A 16207-nucleotide genomic window follows, 5' to 3' on the forward strand; every position below is an offset into this window, starting at 1 on the left:
AAAGATGGAGAAGGCCACTCCGGCCTCTGGTTGCCTGGGTTACCGTTTTAATGAGGACGCCACATTACACCCTCAACTGGCTTTTTTTCTAAGTAATCTCTACGCCCAACGTGGGGCTCGAACTCACGACACCCTGAGACCAAGAGCCGCATGCTCCGCCAACTGCCCCTCAACCTGCTTTCCTACGTGTAAATGTGAACATTCCTGCTCCCGGCACTGTGTGCACGTCAGGCGCATACTAAGGTTGTTGCAGGTGCTCAGTTACAGGCGATTCCTTTTATCTCTTGAATCCAGAAGCAAGTTCACGCCTGCATGTTAGGAGGAATTCAGGGCCATCCTGACGAAAGCCTTGGTCCGCTCTGGGTCCCTCAGCCTCCTTGATGTAAGTGAATTTAGAGAACCCTGATCAGAGTCCGGGGTCTCCGTATCTTCTGGAGCTGGTTCCGAAGTTTTCCTCCACACAGGAAAATTTTCAAGTCAAGGAAGTATCTCCCATGATCCTTCCCCCACTTCTTCCCTGTATCCCATCCTCCTTGCCTTCCCTGGCACCTTCCCCATTGCCCAGTCTTTGGGGGCCGAAGTACAAACAGGAGCCGGTCCTGTCAATCAATCTCAAACTCAGGTAGAGACATACAAAAGGATCAGAAACATATCGAAAACTTTACTAGAAATATAGAGAAAAATATATAACTGCCTCAGATGCTTCAGGACGGATGGACAAACAGATGGAGCTCCTAAGTCCGACGGGGCTGCTCCCTGTCTACTTCTTCCTCCTCCAGGAGTGAGGCATCCAGCTCCTCTAGCCGTTGCTGCAGCAGAGGTCCCACGTCTGGGCTGGGGGGCAGGCTGGGGGTGAGGGTCCTGCCACCTGCAGCCCGCACCCCACGAGATGGCCGCCGGGACCGAGGAAGGCTGCTGTCCCGAAATTCTACAGCCCGCCGAAGCTTCTTTGAGCTGGTGAAAATCAAAGTCCCATTGCGCTCCCGGGGTTCCTCAAAGATGGTCTCAAAGGTCCTGGACCAGGCAGGGAGGGATGCTGGTTACCAGCATGGCCCGTGGCTCCAGCCTTCCCTCTATCACCCCCAAGCCTTCAAAGTGTCTCACCTCCTGGTTGTAGGCGACTGATAATTCTTGTTGGTATAAATTTCTTCTAAGCTGAACTCCTTCTTGTTCAACCTGGGAGCAAAGAGCAGAGGCACTGAAAAACCCAGGGCCACTGTACCCTGGAAAAATGATAAGCAAGGCCTGGTCTATATTTCAGTTTCTGGGACATGCTAGGGCCAGGAATGCTGCCTAAGGCAGACAGATGGTTCTACCATCTACAGATGGTGCAAACCATGTCCAGACCAAATGGACTCCTCCAAGCTGGATTACGTTCCCTGAGCGGAGACAAAGCCACACTTCAGGGGATCTGAGCCTACACCTGTTTCACCAAGGCAGCTCCACGTACGATAAGCCACTCACCGGATTGGACGAGGCAGCCCCATTGGTGTAAGGTTTAGCTGAGCACGGGATGGTGTTCTGCGTATTCTGAATCGAGAAACCTTTCCCATGGTCTATGAAAACAGGGCAGAGGATAAGGGTGCAGCATGGCCTCAGGCTCCCACTTGTCTCCTCCCCGCCATCTGTACTCCTACCTTGGTCTCCGGGTCTGAAAGCACCTGGTCCTCTGAGGCCCTTGGCTCCTTCCCTTTGGTTGAGCCCAACCTGCAGAGAAAGTGAAGGCTCATGGACAAATTTATAGCAATACCTCCATCTCCTGCCCACTGGATAATAGGGAAGGAGGCTGAGCCCAGACTGTGCCAGGGCTTTAAAAAGGGTTTATCGAAGGGCACATGGCTGGCTCAGTCAGTTACGTGTCTTACTCCGACTCAGGTCATGATCCCAGGGTCCTGGGATCGAGCTCCACATCAGGCTCCCTGTTCAAGGCAGAGTTTGCTTCCCCCTCTCCCTCTGCCCACCCCACCAACTTGTGCATGTACTCGCTCTCTCTCTCTCAAATGAATAAATAAAATCTTTCAAAAAAAAGAAAAGAAAAGAAGGGTTTATGGAGAGCACTACCTGGGTTCTGCAGGTTCAGAGAAGGAGGAGGAAGATGCGGTGGACGAGCAAGTTGTGACAAGGGTAGGAGAGCCTCCCACTCCTCCAAGAGGGAAGACCTCTTTCCGGAGACAGGGCCGAGGGGGTGGTGGGGGTCGGGCCGTCTCCCCACCACCCACGGTGTGCCGCCGGGGCCGTGACCGGCTTGGGTGGTGGGGAGCAGGGGGCCAGCTGCAGGCATCTGGGCCAGGAGGTCCCAGATCAGGGCAGGAGTGGCTTCGGCCCAGAGAGGGCTTAGAGAGAGGTGCTGGGGGGCTGTGGTCTTGGGCTCGCCACTGGCGGATAGGGGGCCGGGGGCTGACAGACGCAGTGTCCTCAGCAGCCTGGGACTGCTCAGCCTCTGAGATGGCAATCTTCAACTCCAACTTCATGGGGGGTGATGGGGGTGGGGGCCGTGGGACTTTGTTGGGCGTGAGGAAGATGTCAGCAAAGCTCTCCAGCTTGGAGCGGACGGAACGGAAGAGGGGGGCCAAGCCCCAGGGACTGAGACGGGGGCGTAAAAGGCTGGACGGCGGTGGGACCGATGGGGGCTCCAGTACAGGATCCGGGGCTGAGGAGAAGGAGAGGCTCAGGTGGGCATTCCTCGGCTGCAGGTGCCTAAGCTCTACTTTGGTAGCCTCAGCCCCTCCCCCAACCACTAAGCTTTCCTCACAAAGGTATAAGCCCACACCTAAAATACCAGGCCCTAAATTTAGGAGTTGAACATCAGGCCTCTGAAGTCTATACCCCATCTTCACGCACCAAACTCCCCTCAGGGAGGGAGATAAGCCTCTTCCCTTCATCCCCCACCTCTGCCCTGGATACTTTTAAGCTCAGCCAGGATTTTCCAGAGCCCTAAATCTCATCCCTCTGAGTCCTTACCTGGTGGTGGGGTCTCCGGAGGGTCCTCAGGCAGGGCAGATGGCTGGAATGGGGGATCCAGGTCCCTGGACGGAGGCATTGACTGGTGAACAACCGTCACGGGCTCGGCTCTGGGGTGAAGGGGGCAAGTAAAGGCTGAGGGAGCTTCCCGGTTCAGGGCCCACCCAAGCCAGCACCTCCCCAGTCCCTGAAGGCTTCGGAAGGTGCTACCGGACAAGCAAATTCTGATGCCCTTAGCTCTAGCTGCTGGGGGTAACAACTGCTGCCTGGACAGTTCGATAATCCCTGCCCCAGGCCTCTCACCTTCTCGTGGGGATGAGGAAGTTGGGAGTCTCATCAGCAAAACCCTGGATGTAAATAAAGGATGTTTTGGGGGAGGCAGGGAAGCCCCCTATGGCCTCTCTAGCTCCCCACATTCTGACCCTCTCAAGCGTCCAGAAGCCTGCCAGGGTTCACACCAAAGACTTTATCATATAGGTCTCTCCTCAGTGTCTTCCATAGAGAATGCTGTTCTCCTTGCTCTGGGCAAAACCTATCCCAGCTGAACCCCTTACGTCCTTACCCCCAAATTCTCATACCTCAGTTGAGGGTCTTGGGCTGGCAATGTCCTCTAGCATCACCACCAGAGTAGGCTGGGGGGCCCAGTCCACCTTTGGTGAAGGGCCCTCCTCTGGGCCAGGGGTTGTCCTTGATCGCCGCCTCAGGGTAGAAGAGGGCCGGCGGATGCGGCTCAAGGGCTCTCGGCACAAGTGCAGTGGGTCGGGAGGCCTAGAGCGGAAACAAGAAGATCAGAGGGGCTCAGGTGGGCTCCTAGCCTACCGTCCAACCCGCCATGCTCACCTGGTCTGTGAGGGCCACGTAGCCTCTTGGGGTGGCGAGGCAGGCGGCTGGCTGAGGACAGAATCCTGCCGGTTGCTGCGGTGCTGTGTGGTGGGGGTCTCTTCTTGGGACACCAGGGGAACCTAATTGAAGAGGAAGTGTCAAGGGCAAGGCGGTGAAATGAGGTTGGACTGGACAGGGCCTTTCTGAGCCTAACAGGGCCATATGTCACAGAAGTGACAGAGGCTACGGCTAGAATTCGCTTAAGAACCCAAAGAAGGGCATTTAACTGAATCCGTTTCTGGGCCAGAGAGTAGATGTCCAGAGCTGTAGTAATCGCACACAGGCTGTTTAGAGAAATGGAAAGGAGTGACCTTGGGTGAGTCACTGCCCTGTTTTTCTAACCTGTGCAATGGAGCCAAAGACCTCAGCCTGTTTCCCAAGAACTGCCTAGACGCTGGGCTGGGAAGAAAGCAAGGGTTTCTCATACTTCAGAGCACTTGAAGAGATGGGGTTCCAGCCCAGCAGGGATTTTTGTGGGGAATGGGCACTAAAGACCCTGCCCAGACCTAGGCTGGATTAAGTGAGAGCCAAGGAGATCTCTAAGAGCTTTGGGGAGGCTGCTTGGCAATGGGTGTGAGCATGAGGTAATTGGATCTCAATTATCCTCACTAGTGATCTGGCCTGACTTTGGTTCTGAAGAGGGGCCTGAGGGAGAAAGGGGCCTCCCAGTTCAGGGAGCTCACCATGTGGGCAGCCATAATATCTTCCAGCACCACAGCCAAAACCCGCCGAGAGGCCTTTTCCAAAGGTGAGGGGGCCGCTAGAGACTGCAGTCTCGGCCGTTTGGGGCTCCGGGCTCCCCATAATGCTCGAGCCAGGGGCTGGCGGCACAGACGTGACCGGCCAGGTGAACTGGAAGATGAGAGAAGCAGAGGACGGTCGCCTGAGCCTGTCGTTGGCTCTGTGGTTTCCCCGGTACGGCCGCCAGGGTCCCGTTTCCCGTGCTCGAGACAGGCGGGCGGGGTGCGCTCTCACCTGGAGTCCCCGGGCAAGTCCATTGGGGAAGCGGCGGCTCCGGGGAGTCCCTGGGGGATCCCAGGTCGCAGCCTGGGATGGGGGGAGCGGGGGAGCGGGGAGTGAGGGCCAGCCCTTCCCCTGGGGCTCCGCCCTTCATGGTCCGCCCGCGGCTCCCGGTAGCCCAAGGGCCGAAGCCCTGGGGCGTGAAAGGGCGCCCCCGGCTGGCCGTCCGGAGCGGGTGTCTTCCCGCTGCCGTCGCCCGAGATCACTGGATCCACCCGCGTTCTGACTGGCACTTGCTGGGAGAACCTGGCCTGCAGCGGCGCCAGTTCTCCCACGGTCCGAGCTTCTGGGGCCTTTGTCCCTACAGAATCCGCCCTGAGATCTCCCGGGATCAGCTGGGATCCCGGTCCTGGGAGTCTCCCTTTCCGCCGGATCCCTCTGCAATCCTCGTCCACTGCCACCGAGTGGCCCAGAACTCCGAAGCTATACTCCCACACACCGACGGTCCTCCCCCTTCCCCCGCCCCAGCAGATCCCCCAGACTGGGTCCCTGCGGAAAGAATCCTACAGCGCGGTTCCTCCAATGAGACGCCGCGGGGATCCTCTCTCCCTGGGAGTTTGGGCTCCGCAAAGCTCCACTCAGATAGGAGTGGCCCGAGCTTGAGCATCACGAACTCAGTCCGGATCCCCGGGGATCTACTGTCAAGCAGATACCCTCTTCACGCCAATCCCGGGAGGTCCCGCCCACAGACCCCCTCTCCCGCCACCCCCCGGCTCCCCGCCCAGCGCGCTCCCCAGCCCGGGACCAGATGGTTCAAATGTTGGCTTCCCTCCCTCCCTCCTCCCGCCCTCCCTCCAGCCGCTCGGTGCCCTCCCCCGCGCGCCGCTTACCGCCGCCTCCCGCGGATCCCGGGTCTTCGACGGCTCCTACCTCCGGCTCCTTTAAACCAGCCTTAGCCAGCACTGCCCAACCGCCAAGGGCCTTCTTCTCCGAGCCCTCGGGCACCGCCCAATCGCCGGTCCCCGTCTTCCGGGGTGGCGAGAAACTAAGTGAAGCCACCTGGCAGCCATCTTCCCTAGGGGCAAGAAGCCAAACTGGGCACCGCCGCCATTATAGTTGAGGGCAGGTGGCTCTGTCCTCGGTGAACCAGAGTGGACCGGATGGTGTCATTTTCGGAAGGCCGGGCCGCCGGCGGCTGAAGACCAGGCCAAGTTTCTTGAGCTACGGAGGCAGCTGTAGTGACTAGAGTGCCGCCACGTTTTTTAAGGGCATCTTCCGGTTCTTTAGTTCTTAGGCCAATAAACGTGAACTGAATACTAACGACAGGGGAAATTCCCGTTTCCTAGAGAGGCCTCGTCGAGGGCGGTTCCGGTGCCCTCCGGGAACCCTCAAGCCGGTCCCCAGGTCGCTGAGACGATTTGGGGGCGGGACCAGAAGCCGGGGAGGCTCCAGTGTTTGCACGACGTCCCGGAGAGCTTGGGCTGAGCCCAAACCGGGAGGAGGCTGCGGCCGCTGACCTTCCTCCCGGAGGTGCGGGGGTTAGTGTGGCCCGCGTCGAGGGCTCGGTGTAGCGGGACCGACGACCACCTTGGCGTGCTCAGTGGTGTCTGGCAGCTTTCCTCTCTGTTCCGGGCTCCCACGGGCGCTGTTTGAAGGGAAACCTGCTCCGTCATAGGAGGAGGAGCAGCAGTCGTCCCTTCAGTATTAGGGATGAGGTCCCGCTGCTTGAGAGGCTGTGCCATGAAACCTCTTCCTGGAGGTGGGCTACGGTGGGCAGGGAGGGGCTGCCCTAACTCTTGCACCGCCACACCAGGGCCTGCGTTTCCAGTAGTTCTCCCTCCCCAGAATTCTCTGATCCAAACCGGTCCTTTTTTCCTTCAGGAAAAAGAAAGCCGGAAGACTTGAATCCTGGGTCTGAGATGAAGGTGCAGAGTTCCCCGCCCAGCAGAATCCTTTCTTCTGGGGCCTAGTGATAAAAGGCATGACACCGAGAGGATGATATGGAAAGAGCAAAATCAGTAAGACCTGGTGTGGAAAGGGACTCCCCAACCCTGTAACCAAGGGCTCAACCAGAGTCATCCAGATGGAAGCAAGGACTCATCCAGGGCTCCCCCTCCAGACCAAGCCAACTCTTTGTAACCCAAGGCCTGCAGGGACCTCTGGAAATCCACGATGAGACTTCTGCTGCGGGTAGGCGGCACCTTTTCCAGCTAGAGGTGTTCTCCCTGCCCTGGATCCCCGTTGGCTGTATGGTGCCTGAAGGGGTAGAGGGGTTCCTTAGGGGTCTGGTGATGCTTCCAGCTGTGACTGCTTGGAAAAGCTTCTCAACCTTGGTGAGCTGAGTGAGAGCCCTCTGCAGACTCTCACTTTTCTGCTTAAACAGGTGGTTCCTAAGCCCCAGGGCAAGAAAAACTTTCAAGGGCAGAGCATGCCTGATCAGAGTTTTGATTCTCTGGGTCTCCTGAAGAAATCAACCTGAGGAAGCACCTGAGGAAAGGGTCAAGGCCTGGGCCTGAGAATCTGGTAGGGAGGCACAGCCCTAAGACCCTAAGTTGGTGTGCTGGCGTTCATCAAATTAAGTCTAATGTAGACTGGGGTGTCTTGACCCTAAAGCCAGGCTAGTAATGGTGAGCGCTTTCACCTCTGCCTTCCTTGTGACTACCATTTCAACAACTCTTATCACGCCTGTGCACACACTCCAGGGCATGGCAGTGTATGCTGATCCAGTAGCAAGAGGCCCCACATAGCTTCCGCTGGGGCAGGGGATGTGGCTGGAGGTTGACACATGGCTGTATCATTCTCCAGAAACTCTGGGCTCCTTCAGACTCGGCCTCACTTCTGATTAACTGTTCCCTGCCTCAGTGGCCTCACTTGTAAAATGAGAACAATAAACTCTGTCATACCTACCTCTAAATAGACTTGAAAAATCGAAATAAAATCAGAAGATACATCTGAATGTGCCTGATAAATTAAGTCTTGGGCTACAGGTAAAATATGTAAAATATGGATGATAAAACCATCTCTCCTTTCTCTCAGAGTACCCTCTATCCCTTTTGGCCCTCAAGCCGTCTCTGCTCAGTACCTTTGCAGAAGCCTCTAGGCTGAGCTCCAGATCAGCCAGAGTGGGTGGGGTGGGTCGGATTGTGGCTGCAGGGTACTGGGAGGGGGTGGGATGGTAAGCTAGAGATCCTTTGGTAACAACCACTCCTGGAAAATGGCAGGAAACCTTGAGTTTGAGTTGCTCTTCTGGTTGGCATCAACCATTTAACAAGATTTCAACACCTCCTGCACGTGGTGCCTGGGGATAGACAGGTGCTTACCCCCAGGAGGTTAGAGTTGACATTCCTGTATACAGAAGAGCCATTGCTCGGCCCTCTCCCCCTTAAAGGACTTGTCCCAGCCAGGTGTCAGCAATTCGTGATCAATTTAATTCCCCAGATGAGGCGCTTTCAAGAATCCCTTCTGGGGCCTTTCCGCTTTGGTCAGCTACTATGAGTTGCCGGAATTTGTTTTGCTCTGAGAAAGCTGCTCCTGCCTCTGGTCTAACTCTGCTTCCCGGATTAGAGGACCGTCTGCCACAAGTACCATATTTGTCTCCTTTTTTTTTTTTTTTTTTCTTTTCGAGGGGGATATGATAGGAGGGTGTCAAGTTTAGAACAACTGAATGGTAAAGTGATAGGGCTTATGGTGAGGATGTCAGAGGCGGGGAGAAGGTTGAGGAAAGCAGAGACTAAAGAAGGGTGAAGGGAGATGTCCATTAGTATCTGAAACAATGGTATGTCTCTCTACCAGTTACGAGTTTATTACCTCAGCTGCAAATTCATGCTTCTTGCCTCCTCTCTGAGAAGGGATCTGAGCCCTTTAAATATATTTTCTTTGCCAACCGGCATCATATTAAACGTGTCAGCAGGCAGCTATGGAGGGATTGCAGGAAAAAAGGAGTTTGCTTCCTGGTCGCAGTGAGCCCAGTTGGCAGGCTCCTGGGGTTTACAAGTGGGTTCCCCCGTGCCCAGATTCGGAAGCGCAGGCCGCTTCTCCAGTGCCAAGCTCCTGCCGGGCACACTGGCCAGAAGCTCCCCTGCTGTATCCCTTGGACGGTTCTCTGGTGCAATGCCTCTGAGGCACCTTCCTGTGAGCAGTTTTCCCTGGCGTCCTCTATCCAGCAAGTTCCACCAGAAGTGGCACCCCAGCAACTTTGGTGCTCTCTCCGAAAAGTTGTAGATCTCACCCCGGGGAGGCCCAGGTAGAGGCTATTCCTTGGGTGCTGCATCCCCAGCTGGGGTAGTGACTTCTTTTATCTGCTATTCCTGCATTGTTGAGAATCTTTACTTCCTGTTATCTGTAATGGGCAGAATTGTGTTCCCCGCCTCAAATATATGTTCAAGTCCTAACGTCCAGTTCCTGTAACTGTGACCTTATTTGGAAATAGAATCTTTACAGACACGAGTGAGGTCCTACTGGATTAGGGTGGATCCTGATCCGATGACTGGTGTCCTTGTATGAAGAAGGGAATTGGGGTCCATAGAAGGGAGAGCGCCTTGTGAAGACATGCGGAGACACAGACATCTCGAAACCCAGGAATGCCTGAGATTGCTAACAATCGCCAAAAGCTAGAAAGAGGCGTGGAAGGTTAGTACCCAGGATTTCAGAAGGTGTATGGCCCTCCTGACGCCTCGATTTCAGATTTCCAGTCTCCAGAACGATGAGAGAGCAGATGTGCGTTGTCTTAAGCCACCTAGTGTGTGTAACTTGTTATGGTGGCCCCGGAAGCGAACACACATTCCAGTCCCTCATTTCTCTACTTCCCTGCTATCGTTGATGGTTCTTTTTTTTAAGATTTTATTTTTAAGTAATCTCCCCACACAGTATGGGGCTCGAACCCACAACCCCGAGATCAAGAGCTTCATGTTCCACTGACTGAGCCAGCCAGGTGCCCCAAGAATTTTATTTATTTATTTGACATGGAGAACAAGACAGAGCATGAGTCAGGGGGAGGGGCAGAGGGAGAGGGAGAAGCAGACTCCCCACTGAGCAGGGAACCCCACATAGGGCTCAGTCCCAGGATTCTGGGATCATGACCTAAGCGGAAGGCAGATGCTTCACTGACTGAGCCACCCAGGTACCCCTGCCCCAGTAATTCTGTAGAATAAACTTGTCCTTGTTCAAATTACTGTGTACTTTCCCTCTCCTGATTGGACGCAGACTTAAACCGTCACCAACAAAAATACTAGCGTTTTCGCTTAAATAAAGCAGAATATCTGAAAGTCCCTGCTGTAATGACATGCAGACGTTTCAGAGTAGGCCATTTTCAAGAGAGGCTTAAAGGCTGCATCACGGACATATTCCACAAAGGCATGTTCAATGCTCCCTTCACACTTAAAGAGAAAAAAGAAGGAAAGAGAAGAAGAAAATGGGTGCAGGTGGTGCCTGTGAGAATGGCTGGCTGGGGGCGGGGGTGGCGGCCGCCGTGTTGTCTAAAGGCAATCCTCGGCGGCCTCTGGTTCCGGGTGGAGGTCAGCTCTCGCACTCCGAAAACAAGTCTAGGTAGAGGTTTCTGGAAATGACTGTGCCTGGTGTTGCAGGCTGGGAAGGCAGAGGGACAGTGGTACTCACAACTGCAGTGACCGTGTCTGGCAGGGAGGGCCGTGACACACGCACACCCGTACACACATCCATGATCTTTCCGTCAGCGAAAGAGACCCAGATGGGGCCCGGCTGGTGGAGAAGGCTCTAAATATGGGCTAAGGTGTCCATTTATTTGCTCAACACATTTGCTGAATTCCAAGCACATACCAGACACAAACGCTACGATGCTGAACGAGACAGTGAGAGGCCTTTTCCCCAGAGAGACACGTGAACAGACACAGCGCAGTGAGATAAATGCTCGACTCAGGTTGTGTACAGGCTCCTGAAGGAGCACAGAAGCGGAGCTGGAGAAAGTGATGAATCATCTTGAGAATTGAAGGGAAAGGGAGTTCAGGGAGGGGGACCGTGCCTGGATTACCTCAACTGTGCAGAGGGCCAGAGGGCAAACTCAGGAGGCTGCAAACAATTTGGTGGCAGCCTATCAGAACCATGGCACGCTTTTAGAATTATTTTTAATTCTCCTTTTGCTACGAACAAATGAATGAATAGAGAAGTAACGCATTTACAGTGCTACTTTTATTTTCATTTATTTTAAAAGATTTTATTTATTTGAGAGAGAAGCGGAGGGAGAAGGAGAAGCAGACTCCAGGCTGAGCAGGGACCCTGACTCAGGGCTCCATCTCAGGACCCTGGGATCATGACCTGAGCCGAAGGCAGCAGCTTAACCCACTGAGCCACCCAGGCGCCCTATTTTTTTCTTTTTATTTATCTTTTTTTCTTTAGATTTTATTTATTTTTTTTCTTTAGTTTTTTTTTTTGTTTTTTTTTTGTTTTGTTTTGTTTTTTGAGAGAGAGAGAGCACAAGCAGAGGGAGGGGCAGATGGACAAGGAAAGAGAGAATCTCAAGCAGATGCCATACTGAACATGAAACCTGAAGTAGGGCTCGATCTCACAACCCTGAGATCAGGACCTGAGCCGAGACCAAGAGTCAAACCTTCAACCAACTGAGCCCCCCAGGTGCCCCTTTACTGATTTATCTTAAGCTCCTAGTATATAACGGGCTTTCAGGATTGGCAGCGGAAAGCCGTGAAAAAGAAGGGGTCAGATAAAGGAGCAGTAGGTCTAATACGCCAGGAACAGGAGTGAATTAAAATATCTAGAAAAAGTAACAAGCATCCAGTTAGATGTGGAGGCCGAGAGGCGGGTTTCTCAACCTCAACGACTCTTCATAGTTTAGACCAGATTGTTCTTTGTGAGGAACGGGGGAAGATGTTTAGCAGAGATAGGCCTACCCTCTACCCACTAGATGTCAACAGCACACACGTCCCTTCCCTGTCCTCACCCTGTCACCACCCTCCCTCCTCCAAACCAACATGTCTCTAGACTTTGCCAAGGATTCCGGGGGAAGGGAGATCTGCCCCCCACCCCAGCTGGAGATCACTGGCCTAGAGGATAGAATGACAATGGAAACAGGGGAAAGGCGTTGGATGCCTGAATCTTGGGGAAATGCGCTTGTCAGGGCACCGGGCTGGGTGGGTGGGAAGAGCGTGTGAGTCTGGATCTCTGGGCCATGAGTTCAAGCCCCACTTTGGTGCAGATATTACTTAATAAATAAATAAATAAATAAGCTTTAAAATTTTAAAAAATATATAAATAAAGATGAGGGCTGTGGGGCTCCTGGAGGCTTAGTTAGTTAAGCGTTGGACTCTTGGTCTCAGCTCAGGTCATGATCTCCGGGTCCTGGGATTGAGCCCCACATCGGGCTCTCTGCTCGGCGGGGAGCCTGCTTCCCTCTCTCTCTCTGCCTGCCTCTCTGCCTACTTGTGATCTCTCTCTGTCAAATAAATAAGTAAAATCTTAAAAAAGAAAGAAAGAAAGACTGTGACAAAAGACAGAAGAGCCAGAAAAGTAAAACCCACAAAACGGAAAGGGATTCAGGCGCCGATGAAATCGAGGGGCAGTGTTTTAATGAGGAAGCTGGCAGGACTCAGAAGAGAATTGTTTTAATGGACTCACGAGACGGAACCCTGTTGTGTTTGTGTGTGCCTGTGTACCACTATGCGTCCTAGGTGACACAGGTGATGGAAAAGTAGGCGCATTGTGGTAGCTAGCAACAAGAAAGCGACCGCACAAATATGGAACAACATGGTCAAAAGCAGAAGGAAAGAATCAGAGAAGGGGAGACTGCAGGGAAACTGGGAAGAGAGGAAGCAGAGGTGTGGCCTGCCGCCATTCTTCACCCCTGGAGGGTCGCGGAAAGGACAGGGTATTAATCTCTCCTCTTCTCAAGAGGGAAAGAAGTTGTTTGTTGAAGGAGAGAAGAAGGCAGCAGAGCTTCGAACAAATTAAGTTCGAGAAAAGCATGAAGTGGGATCTCCATCCAACCCTTAGCTTCCTCAGACTAATTTCAATCAGGAGATCGGCTTTCTGGATTGGGAGTCATAAGAATTTTCTCCTGCGGCACCTGGCTGGCTCAACCATGAAGAGCATGAGACCCTTGATCTCCAGGTCACGCGTTCAAGCCCCATGTGGGGCATAGAGATGATGTAAATAAATAAAACTTTAAAAAAAGTAAATTAAAGGGACGCCTGGGTGGCTCAGTTGGTTGAACGACTGCCTCCGGCTCAGGGCGTGATCCTGGAGTCCCGGGATCGAGTCCCACATCAGGCTCCCAGCTCCATGGGGAGTCTGTGTCGCTCTCTGACCTTCTCCCCTCTCATGCTCTCTCACTCTCTCTCTCTCAAATAAATAAATAAAATCTTTAAAAAAAAAAGTAAATTAAAAAAGAGAATTTCCTGGGACTAGAACAGTATGAAACCATGCCATCCTTTTAGAACATAGTAGACCACAGAAGTCTCTGGAAGGGACACTTGTGCATTTCTACTCCTCTTCCATGAGTTAAGACCCCTGTTTACTCTGATGTGGATGAACTAAAGCAAAAAGTCTTTCTCAACTCCAGGTTCTTCTCTTCCAAATCTTTTTTTAAAAAAGATTATTTTTTTAAAAGATTTTATTTATTTATTTGACAGAGAGAAATCACAAGTAGGACAAGTAGGCAGAGAGGCAGGCAGAGAGAGGAAGGAAAGCAGGCCCCCTGCTGAGCAGAGCCCGATGTGGGACTCGATCCCAGGACCCCGAGATCATGAGCTGAGCTGAAGGCAGCGGCTTAACTCACTGAGCCACCCAGGCACCCCAAAAAAGATTATTTATTTGAGAGACAGACATCACAAGTAGGTAGAGAGTCAGGCAGAGAGAGAGGGGGGGAAGCAGGCTCCCTGCGGAGCAAAGAGTCTGATGTGGGGCTCAATCCCAGGGCCCTGAGATCATGACCTGAGCTGAAGGCAGAGGCTTAACCCACTGAGCCACCCAGGCGCCCTCCTCTTCCAAATCTTAAAGCCATGGAACTCCCTTGCTCAAGAACATTTACTACCTCCCTGCCACCTACAGTGTAAGGACCAAAATTCTTGTTTTGTGTTCAGGGAAAGGGAGGAAACTAACACTTATCAATGCCTACCATAGGCTAAGTGCATTTGTTTCCTAGGGCTACTGCAACAAAGTACCGTAAACTAGGTGCCTTCAAACAACCGCAATTTATTCTCTCACAGTTCTAGAAGCTAGAGGTCTAAAAGTGATGGGTCTGTGGAGCCATGTTCCTTTTGAGATGCTGAGCAGAATGCTTCCCCCTCCCCAAATCAGTATAGCTTTTATTGCATCTTTAAAATATCACAAGTAAGTCTGAAAAATCATCCGGCTTCTCGCTGTTTCTGCAGATGGACAACTCAGATCTTATTCATCAGCCTGCTGAACTGTTCCTTTTTCAGAAACATAGATACCATCCAAAAATTTTCTGATATCCTTGTTTTTAACAGTTGTGGCTTGCTGAATCAAAGCAGCTGAGTTCGATACAAGTTCAATGTCATTTCCTTCAAGAATTAACTCATCTTTTTGGGCTTGAGATACAGAACAAGCAACACCTGGCCTCATCCAAACCCTGCGGATATATTTTTCACCCAAGAAATTTCAGATTTCAACAAGAGAATCATTCTCCTGAATAACAACGTTGATGGGGAAGTGAGCATACATGGACCTCGTCTTGTATCGGAAGCCCAGTGTGACGCCCTTGATCGTGTTCTGCACGTGACTACGGATGGTGCGAACCGTAGCCAGCTCTTTTGTGTTCCCCACTATTTGTCCACTCGGAGCCTCTTTTCTTTCCAAGAAGACGGAGTTCTATGTTGATGTGGTTGAAGCCCCTTCGCAGGGCTCCTCTGGGGCCCTTCACGATCACCGTGCGTCCCTTCAGGGCGATGTCGACATTCTCCGGGATGTCGACCGTCTGATTGCTGAGAATGGTCTTCATCCTCGCAATAGATGCGACAAAGAGCTGAGTAGAATGTTTCTTTGCTCCTTCCTGGCTTTGGCATTCCTTGGCCAGCAGCTTCGTCCTTATAATCTCTGTCCTGTCCTCACACGGCATTCTCCTGGAGTCTGTCGTTGCATGTCCATTTCACCTTCTTATAAAGACACCAGTCCCTGGGACACTTGGCTGGCTCAGTCGGTAGAGCATGTCTCTGTTGATCTTGCGGTCGTGAAGTCGGGCGTAGAGCCACCGGTCCATCCTTGAAGGCCTAGATCAAATGGCGCGTCTTCTCTGAAGCCTTCTTCAAGTGTCTTCCTCTGATCTTCTAGGGCATTTCTCATGTCCCTTCTGTCCTGCAATTATTTGTGTTCCCTTCTAAAATGCTGCTCCATTTGGGGGGCCTGGTGGCTCAGTGGGTTAAAGCCTCTGCCTTCGGCTCAGGTCATGATCCCAGGGCCCGGGGATGGAGCCCCACATCTGGGCTCTCTGCTCAGCGGGGAGCCTGCTTCCTCCTCTCTCCCTGTCTGCCTCCCCACCTACTTGTGATCTCTGTCAAATAAATAAATAAAATCTTTAAAAAAATTAAAATGCTGCTCAATTCAAAGAATTAGATGGAGAACAAATTAGATAATAATGCATGGGTAAGTTCTGGAACACTAGAGTGCCCCCAAATTTTAGTTAGGTTAGGTGACAAAGAGCTTTCACACAGTTTAAAAGAGCTTTACTGAGGAAGAGCTCACTTACCACATAACTCACCTCTTCGGAGAGTGCGATTCAAAGGCGTTTGGTCTATTAGCATCACTACTGCCTAATTTTAGAACATTTTTATCACTCCCCAAAGAAACTTCATACCCATCTACGGTCACTTTCTATCCCCCAACCCCCTCCCCAGCCCTTCTACAGATCTGTTCCAGACATTTCATATAAACCTTCACACGTTTTTATTTGACTTCCGTAAGGACTTCTTCCGTGGGATTTTTTTTTTTTCCAATGATCTTTGCGGATCAACAGCCCTGTTTTACAGGAACCTGACCGGTGTTGAGGATGTGTAAAACCTGAACTCGCACACGGAGTCGGATGCCCCGCACCGAGCAGCTGCTGTCGGAGCTCCGGAGCCGGCAGTCCGCGGGGCTCCATCCCGCGCGCTCCATCCCGGGCATCGCGGCCGCGCGGGGAGAAGCCGACGCCGAGCTCCGCGGGAACAGCCGCCTGGGCTCGGGCCGCTCGCCCTGGCCGCCGCGCTGCAAGCGAGCGCGGCCTTACGCCGCCTGCCCCTCCCGGCGCCGCGGCCACTGGCCGCCTGGGACCCCGAGCGCGGCGGCAGGGCGCTCCCGAGCGCAGCTCCAGCGACCGCCCTGCCAGGCCCAGCGACCGCCCCGGCGTCCTGCCGCACGGGGCCCGTCGGCCCGCGCGATCGGGGGCGGCCCCCGGCGGCCGCGGCGAGGAGCCTGGAGCCCC

At 53.2% G+C, this 16207-nt stretch overlaps 1 protein-coding gene, 1 long non-coding RNA gene and 1 pseudogene across 6 annotated transcripts; 1 reads left to right on the forward strand and 2 right to left on the reverse strand.

Annotated features, from left to right (window-relative positions):
* Positions 1–641: 641 nt before the first annotated feature.
* On the reverse strand, positions 642–5834 carry LOC122895449 (proline-rich protein 14-like). 4 transcript variants are annotated; one of them, XM_044232875.1, is made up of 12 exons: positions 5694–5834; positions 4819–4890; positions 4527–4695; positions 3802–3923; positions 3540–3729; positions 3265–3308; positions 2962–3026; positions 2062–2650; positions 1638–1707; positions 1465–1556; positions 1105–1176; positions 642–1014 (listed from the first exon to the last, which is right to left on the reverse strand). In XM_044232875.1, exons 2-12 carry the CDS (start codon positions 4839–4841, stop codon positions 735–737), a joined length of 1716 nt encoding a protein of 571 aa, XP_044088810.1. In that variant the 5' UTR covers positions 4842–4890; positions 5694–5834; the 3' UTR covers positions 642–734. The 4 variants fall into 4 exon arrangements, with proteins under 4 accessions (XP_044088810.1, XP_044088808.1, XP_044088809.1 ...); XM_044232873.1 differs by having other exon boundaries at positions 2962–3071; positions 5694–5826; XM_044232874.1 differs by lacking the exon at positions 5694–5834 and adding an exon at positions 5371–5519 and having other exon boundaries at positions 2962–3071.
* Positions 5835–6134: 300 nt separating this feature from the next.
* On the forward strand, positions 6135–7759 carry LOC122895451. Of its 2 annotated transcripts, none has more exons than XR_006382214.1 (2): positions 6135–6562; positions 6685–7759. It is a non-coding gene; the product is annotated as an uncharacterized LOC122895451 (long non-coding RNA). The 2 variants fall into 2 exon arrangements; XR_006382213.1 differs by having other exon boundaries at positions 6135–6333.
* A 6313-nt stretch (positions 7760–14072) lies between these two features.
* On the reverse strand, positions 14073–14783 carry LOC122895368 (annotated as a pseudogene).
* Between the last annotated feature and the right edge of the window lie 1424 nt (positions 14784–16207).

Source organism: Neovison vison, chromosome 14, assembly GCF_020171115.1.
Source record: "Neovison vison isolate M4711 chromosome 14, ASM_NN_V1, whole genome shotgun sequence".
NCBI lineage: Eukaryota > Metazoa > Chordata > Mammalia > Carnivora > Mustelidae > Neogale > Neogale vison.